Source organism: Arachis hypogaea, chromosome 13 (genome assembly GCF_003086295.3).
Source record: "Arachis hypogaea cultivar Tifrunner chromosome 13, arahy.Tifrunner.gnm2.J5K5, whole genome shotgun sequence".
Classification (NCBI taxonomy): domain Eukaryota; kingdom Viridiplantae; phylum Streptophyta; class Magnoliopsida; order Fabales; family Fabaceae; genus Arachis; species Arachis hypogaea.
Window position 1 is genome coordinate 131,549,280 of NC_092048.1, and position 7,874 is coordinate 131,557,153.

The 7,874-nt window shown below is 40.7% G+C and overlaps 2 protein-coding genes across 2 annotated transcripts; one reads left to right on the forward strand and one right to left on the reverse strand.

Annotated features, from left to right (window-relative positions):
• The first annotated feature begins 486 nt into the window (after nt 1-486).
• Nucleotides 487-3,789, forward strand: LOC112733592 (acyl-coenzyme A thioesterase 2, chloroplastic). The gene is made up of 5 exons (XM_025782609.3): nt 487-1,333; nt 1,421-1,598; nt 2,353-2,822; nt 2,938-3,066; nt 3,386-3,789. Exons 1-5 carry the CDS (start codon nt 821-823, stop codon nt 3,527-3,529), a joined length of 1,434 nt encoding a protein of 477 aa, XP_025638394.1. The 5' UTR covers nt 487-820; the 3' UTR covers nt 3,530-3,789.
• A 369-nt stretch (nt 3,790-4,158) lies between these two features.
• Nucleotides 4,159-7,874, reverse strand: LOC112733591 (formin-like protein 2). The gene is made up of 4 exons (XM_025782608.3): nt 6,199-7,874; nt 5,797-6,020; nt 5,451-5,695; nt 4,159-5,262 (listed from the first exon to the last, which is right to left on the reverse strand). Exons 1-4 carry the CDS (start codon nt 7,572-7,574, stop codon nt 4,456-4,458), a joined length of 2,652 nt encoding a protein of 883 aa, XP_025638393.1. The 5' UTR covers nt 7,575-7,874; the 3' UTR covers nt 4,159-4,455.

Below are 7,874 nucleotides of genomic sequence, written 5' to 3' on the forward strand. Positions count from 1 at the left end.
GGAAAAAGGATTAGAAAATGGAAATAGTTAAAAATAATGTCCACCACATATTAGCAGATTAAAAAGCTTTTGTTCAGGCGTACACAACAAAATAAGAATTTAGCTGAAGTTGTATACTTGTGCACCAACGAAACGAACGTAGATTAAATTATTAAATTGAACTCTCTTATTTAGTATTCATTAAAGGTCGCAACAATTAATGAATGTTAAATAAAATAAATTCTGACTCTTTTTGGCTAATTTTCTTTAGTTATCAAACATTTTATTAAATTAATTAGTATATATTCTTGTATAAATATATATTAATTAAATTATTTATATATTATAATTAAATTAAATTACGCTATAGGTTCACACTTACACTCACTCTACTACTGCATATGTACCAAGCCTCCTCTGCAAATTAAAATCAAATTGAACGTAATTTTGTCAGTGTTCGGGGCTAGCTATGAAAGCATTGGTTATAGTCTGAAACTGGGTGAGATTTTCTTTTTTTGGTTTGTCTGAAAATAAAAAAAGTTAGCATCCCAACCAAAAATATAAAAGAGTTAGGTGGAGGTTGACCCCAAAAAAGAATTATCAAAGGGTACCCAGAAATATAGAAAATAGGTGAGCCCAAATTTATTCGAAGTTGACGAAAACATTCAAGGGTATTTTTATCAGATGTCCCCGAAGGGTATTACAGTAATTCCATATTCGCCCACCAGCCACATTACCTCCAAACTCAAAAGTAAAGTACAAATTCGAGGGAATAGAATCCAATTTCGTTGGAACATTTCATCAAACACCATAGCTTCCATCCTTTTTCCATGCAAATGCAATGCAGCCACTCAGAAACCCGAATCTATCTCCACCACTACGTCACTTTCTCTTCAGATTCAGAGTCAAACCCAATCCTCATGATTCACCATCACTGTCACTGAAGAATCTCAATCCATACCTTCACAGAACTCTCTGCGCTTCTTCTTATACGACATCATCATCTTCTCCTACGCCTCGTGAATCCGATTCCAAAGATGTAAAACCCTCGGTTCACATCGATGCAGGATCGTCAAACCGCAAACCAATTAGTCTATGGCCTGGGATGTTCCATTCCCCTGCTACACACGCTCTCTGGGAGGCCAGATCCAAGATCCACGAGTGCCCCACCCTTCCCAATGGCAAAAGCTTAGAAACCGTTGCGAAATCGCCGTCAAGAAGCAGGACTAGCATATACTACAACTTCTCTTCGGATCACATACTTCGCGAGCAGTATAGGAACCCATGGAACCATATCAGGATGGGGAAGCTCGTCGAGGATTTCGACGCTCTTGCTGGAACAATTGCATTCAAGGTCTGCACTACACTCTCAAAATTAAAGTTCTTTCTTTTCTTGTTGTGTGGTAAAGCTTTTTTTTTTTTTTTTTTTTTTGTGGTGTAGCATTGCAGCAACGAAGATGGAGCTACGAGGCCTCTATTATTGGTGACTGCTTCTGTTGACAAAATGGTTCTGAAGAAACCGATCCATATTGATGAAGATTTGACTATCGCTGGTGCGGTTACTTGGGTTGGAAGGTCATCCATGGAGATTCAACTCGAACTCACTCAGTTTACAAAAGGTAACGTATCATCATTACCATTTACCGCTACAAATGGATTATGAGGACTCAATAATCAACGCTTTCAATGCATATATCAGTATTAGGTTTCTAAAAGTCTGCTGCTTTTAGTGTTAGTACTTGGGTTGGCTACTTGGCTGTGTTTATTTAATGCAGTATATGAAGTGATTGTCAAAGTGTATTTAGAGTGTGACAATTTCTTAACTTAGCTTCATTTTATACGTTACCAAGCATGCATTTGTCACTGTCAATACGTCCAAAACAACCGACTTTATTTATTCAATATTATTACTTAGTTGGATGAATTCGTGGCGTTAGTAATTACTAGTTATTGTGCAATGCATGCAGTACTGTTTGAGTGTTTGGTTATTATTTTCTTTAAATTTGCGATACAAGCCATGCAGGGTCAAACAGTAACTGCATCTTATTATTAACTTATGCATCATATTGTGCGATAATATGTCCCTTCAGAAAAGGGAAAAAAAGTATGAGAATGGAAACTTCCTGTTATAGAGAGCCCCTTTCGAATTTTTATGATGACATAGTTTTATACGCCCAAACCTGTCTTTAAAGTGTTGCATAAATAGGCTTGCTTGTGAATTTTAAATACAATAAAGTATAATACATAAATATGAAAATTTTACATAAAGAAACTAGTCACAAATTTATGTTTTAAAAAAAAGTATTTGTGTATCATAGTCATAGCCATTAGCCACTGATACTGCCCTCTTGATACTTCACTTGTTGCTAACAGGGAACGCGGAAATCCAAGAATCACCTAAACTTGTGGCCAACTTCACATTTGTGGCTCGGGACTCTGCCACCGGAAAGGCAGTCCCAATTAACCAGGTCTTACCTGAAACTGAGAAAGAAAAATTGCTATGGGAAGAAGCAGAGAAGAGTAGCAAGTTAAGGAAACAAAGGAAAACAGAAGAGAAACATGGAAATGATGGAGACACTGGAAACAGGCTCAGTGCACTATTGGCAGAAGGGCGTATATTCAGTGACATGCCAGCATTGGCCAACAGAGACAGCATCCTTATGAAGGATACTTGTCTCCAAAATTCTTTTATCTGCCAGCCACAGCAGAGGAACATCCATGGCCGAATCTTTGGGGGTTTCTTGATGAGAAGAGCCTTTGAATTAGCCTTCTCAACAGCTTATGCCTTTGCTGGTGTGGCACCTCATTTCTTGGAAGTTGATCATGTTGATTTTGTTAAGCCTGTGAGTAGCATACAGGGGGCGATTATAACGAACTGAACATACATAATCATCATTAACCTCATTTATGTTAATATTTCGAGAAGATGTTGAACTGAAAACAAGCTTGATGATGCAGGTGGATGTTGGAAATTTTCTTCGTCTCAAGACTTGTGTTCTGTACACTGAAGTAGACAATCCAACAAAGCCTCTGGTAAATGTTGAAGTTGTTGCACACGTTACCAAGCCTGAACTACGGTCCAGTGAGGTGAGTTTGGAATTCATATTTTAAAATGTCAATATCAAATATTCCCCACTATGGAATAATTAAAAGATATCCTCTGGTGAAAAAAGACATTCTTTGCTGTTGTATATCTCATAAAATTGTAGAGTATTATTTTTTTTTCTTTCTACAATATTTTTATGAAGAGGCGGCAAAGATTCCCTGCCATTGTTTTCCTCAAATATCTGTTCAATTCTATTTTAAAATTTCGCATGGATAATAAACTAGCACTACTATCGAAATATAAAAATCGAGTGCTTTATTTTTAACCATTTCACTTAATTCCATGTTTGTCTTCAAACAGGTATCTAACAGATTCTACTTCACATTCGGTGTTGATTCTGAGGCCATTAGAAATGGATTGAGGATTAGAACCGTTGTTCCTGCTACAGAAGAGGAAGCACGAAAGGTACTTGAACGCATGGATGCCGAGTGTGAGGACTCCTAGTTTTAGTTAATCAGGACATGAACCTCCTTGTGATTAAAGAGAACAAGGGTATACAGAAAAAAGAGAACCTGTTTAATTGTTTCTTGAAGAATTTTATTATGTCCGAAATGTCCGCTGTGTATTGGATCTACAACACCAATATTTATTAATTCTTAATTCTGTGGAACATGAAGCTACTTCTCCATTCAGGTTATGGAATTCATAATGAAGTTGAAGGGAATGTGATGGAACTGCTAATGAAATTAAAGAGTGCTTCATAACTCGCAGTGATCAAATTGCTATGGCCTATCATTTAATATCATCATTAGCACCAAACATATTAAACTTGGTTATGAGGGGCAACAATGTGTTTGACAGATATTGACATTGGCACATTACAGCCACATGGACCACTCTTAAGTTAGGTTAACCCAAGTAATGTCATTTATCTCCATAGTTGTGGATTTTAGGGATCCAGATTGATATTCCCTCAGACTCAGAGGCAAATGCCAGAAAGGAAAAACCAGGACCTTTTTCCACAAAATAGCTTTCAAGTTCGGATGATTCTTAACCTTAGTGCCCCCACCACTGCTACATTAGTAATAACTTGATTGTACTCGGAAATAATAATTCTCTACTTACATGGATGATAAAAACAAGGAAAATCCAAAATTTCTATCTATCATATCATTTATAACTACAACACTGTAACGCTAAAAAAGAAATGTACTCAAATTTATTATATGGTCTAGGCAGTAAACATATACAGAGTAATCTAGGCACGAGAAAAAGTGTCATCCATGATAGCATGGGCTTTGTCATCATTCAAAGAAGGGATATGCTTGTCTTCAGGTGAGAAATGTCGTAATGTTTGGATAGTAAAAATCTAGCGCATCAATGACCAAAACCAAACATGTATAGAACTTACTCAAACAGTTGCAGTTGGGTTAATCAGATTCAGATGAATCACATGGCTGCTTACCAGTAATAATAGGAAAAATTGCTGGCGTTACAGGGTTTGCAGGCATTACAGATTGTCTAGAACCAACTAGAGTCCTCTCATTTGCTTTCCCAACTTCCTTGCACACACCATCTAATATCGAAAGGAAATCCCTCACTACCATAAAAATCCTAAACGGATGAGCTTCTTCCTTTGCTGAATTCCCATGGAAATACTCAGTTATCTCCTTTACTGAAGAGAGAGCCCTTTTCTCTTGGTTCTGGATTCTTAAAATTTCTTCTCCTCCTTTCTCCAAGAAACATTTCATTGCCTCAGAAAACTTTTGGCTAGTGTCTTTCAAGGGTGACATTTCATTCAGTTTGACAACTTCCACAACTTTCTCGATCCCCTTAGCAAGTTTAGCAACATCGCTGCTAAGCATGTCTGAGTCCATGGTAGCTGTTTTTTTCACATTGGTGAGCTCACCACTCAAGCCCGAAACAACTTGCAGTCCAAGCTTCCGGAATTCAACCTCATCTTGAAGAGTATATTGCTGGTTGTTCTCGGAGGCCTGATGATTGTTAGAACCGGAAATATGAGATCCCTCGGTTCTGACGATTTCCTGTACAACAAAATGCAATAGAGTGGTCTTTCCATCAGTTCCTTTAATATCAACGAGCTTCAGAAGCGTGTCCAGCTTGAATGCATGCGCATCGCCCCGATCAGTGCCAACATTCATTCGGTTTCCAGTTCTGAGAACAGCTTCAAGTAACTTCAAAAACATTCTGCTGTTCCTCAATTCCTCACAAGCCACCTGCGGGAAAGATTGAAATATGAGAATTTATTGCAGTCTTCGTATAAAAAATCAGTCATGGTTGCAATTAGATTAGTAAGTTTAAGGTAATAGTTAAGTGTTTTCGCCTTTTTTGGCTTGATTGATACTGAAAGGTCAGAGATTCATAATATCATATCAAACAATAAGCACACAATATGAATACATACCTCCAGAGTCTCAAAGGACTTTTTAAGGTATTCTAATTCAGAATCAAAATTAGCAATGTAGAGCATAGCTTCCACTCTCTTAAATGCAAAAGGTATATCAAGCATGATCTTGAGAAATTTCTCAGCAGGTCCAAGCTTGAAGGGCGATTCGTCTTGGAACTCCCTCAGCTTAGTTTCTTCTTCTTTGGTTGGAGCCATCTTCAACAAACTCTCCAGAAGTTCTGTTCCCAGTGTATCACAGTTGCCTATTCCCAAAAAAGGAATAAAAAAATAAGTATTTCAAAATCTCACTGAAAAATAAAGGCCCTTAAATAGTAGTTTACATCTTATTCAGTTTTAGTTTCACCTTCCCTGAGAGCTTCACAAACTTCATCAATAGTTACATTGAGCGCCCTAAGCAAAATAGCAATGTTCTGAGACTTCTTGGGGTCAAGCACCCTATTCTCCGGCGGCACCGGTGAAGAATGAACCGTTTGACCACGGCGGCCATTATTATCTCTAAAAGCCAATGTAGGATTTTCCTTTGAGTTATTAACCATGAACAGCGTCTCAATCATGTCCTCGTTCAATCTGCATAACTCAGATCCATCAAATCATTATATAATTGAAACAACACAAACATATAATATAATATATAGAAAAGAATATAGAATCGCACTAAGATGTTGACTGATATTAATCAACAATGGAAAAAGCTAACTTAATTAATTAATAATAAAGAATAGGACGTGAGTTTAATGTGTCATACTGGAAAGAACTTGGTCTCAAGCGATCCCACACCGTTGCCCTATCAGAACTAGCTTTCACTTTATCCCAATGCAAAGCTTTTAACTTTGGCTTCGGAGTTTCCTCACTCTCATTCTTATCAACATTTGGCGCCAATTTATTCATCACCGGAGTCTCCCAGAACCTCGGCGGAGGCGGCGGTGGTGGTGGCGGAGGAGGAGGAGGAGGCAGTTCGGTGGCCGGAACATCCCAACTGGATCTCAACTCCTCTCTAGGCTTAGGAGAAGAAGAAGAAGAACACAAAGAAGACGGCGACTGCGACGCAGAAACTGGGTTCTGATTAGGTGGTGGCAGTGATTTGGTGCTTTCAGGGCTGTGAGGGGAACAAGAACGAGAATGAGATGGGGTTCTTGAGTTTAAGCTTCTGCATCCGAGTTTCTCCAAAGGAAAAGCCTCCGGTGAACGAGAACTTGAATCTTCGACTCCAAGAACCGCAACAGGGGAAGGAGGACTCTCTTGTCTGTTACCGGAAGAGCCTCTCGGAGAAAAGAACTGTTCCTCTTCTTCGTCTTGATTCTCCTTGTGTTTTTCGTCCTTGTCTTCTTCTTCACTCAGCCATGGCCGGAAATTGTGGCGGGGCAGGGGAGGCAGTGGTTTCAGTTCCGGCGAATCATTCAGTTTTCGGTACGGCGGCACCATCAAGGTTCCGGTGGTGCTGCTGGAGCTTGAATCCGGTGGCTCTGAACTAGCCACCGTGCCGAGGTAGAGGTAATCTGTGCGCGGGCTTGAGGCGGCGCCGGGGCCGCCGCGGGGCTTGGGGTGGGTGCCGTCGGAGGTGGCAGCGTTGCGTGGGAACAGGCGGAGGCTATCTTGCCTGGAGGCCTTGTCGTCGTCTTCGTCATCGTCGGCGTGGAAGGATGACGAGGTGCGGGAGCGGCGGTGGAGTGCGAATGCGGCAGCGGCGGAGAGGAGGGCGAGGGAAACAAGAGAGAGGGTGAGAGCAAGTGCGAGAGCGGGACGGTGGTGGCTGGAGGTAGGATGTGGGAGGAGGAGGGAGGAGATGTTAGCCGGGAATGTGGCGACGACGGAGGGTGATGGAGGAGGTGGAGAGGGGCGGTAGGTAGGAAAGAAGAAATGGTTGTTTGGTGAGGAAGAAGAAGACGGTGAGGAAGGTGATGTAATAGAAGAGGATGGAAGCTTGGGTTGTTGGTGTTGTGGTTGTGGTTGTGGTTGTGGTTGAGGAGAGGGAGATGGTGGTTGTGTTGGGGGAATGGGGATGGGGAGTGAAGGCGCCGGGAAGAGTGGGTGGTGGAGAAGATGGCGGTGATGAGCGGCGAAGGAAGAAGAGAAGAGGAGTGATAGGAAGCAGAAGAGGAAGGTAAATGTAGTGTGGGACATGATGCAGAAGAAAAAAGGAGAAGAAGGTTTGGGAGTAAATAATGTTATTTGGGAGAATGGTAGGAATGTAGCTCAAGACTTGTAGTTGAGTGGCATGGTGTTCTCAGAATTGTCACTGATCATTTTGGTACAAGTAGTGAAGTACCATATGGTATTCATGGTTAAGAGAACAAACAAGATTTGATAGCGTTGAAGGGTTGTTGAGGTGGTGTATGCAGTGTGCAGGAAGTTGGCAGCAGTGGAGACTGGAGAGAGGTAAAAAGGTAAAACCAAAGCCCCATGCCACCCGCGCTTTCTCTC

Coding starts and splice junctions, on each gene's coding strand:
- LOC112733592 (XM_025782609.3), top strand. CDS start 821: ATGCAGCCACTCAGAAACCCGAATCTATCTCCACCACTACGTCACTTT. Junction 1,334..1,420: donor CTGGAACAATTGCATTCAAG/GTCTGCACTACA, acceptor TTTGTGGTGTAG/CATTGCAGCAACGAAGATGG. Junction 3,067..3,385: donor CTGAACTACGGTCCAGTGAG/GTGAGTTTGGAA, acceptor GTCTTCAAACAG/GTATCTAACAGATTCTACTT.
- LOC112733591 (XM_025782608.3), bottom strand. CDS start 7,574: ATGTCCCACACTACATTTACCTTCCTCTTCTGCTTCCTATCACTCCTC. Junction 6,021..6,198: donor TTGAGACCAAGTTCTTTCCA/GTATGACACATT, acceptor TGAGTTATGCAG/ATTGAACGAGGACATGATTG. Junction 5,263..5,450: donor AGTCCTTTGAGACTCTGGAG/GTATGTATTCAT, acceptor TCTTTCCCGCAG/GTGGCTTGTGAGGAATTGAG.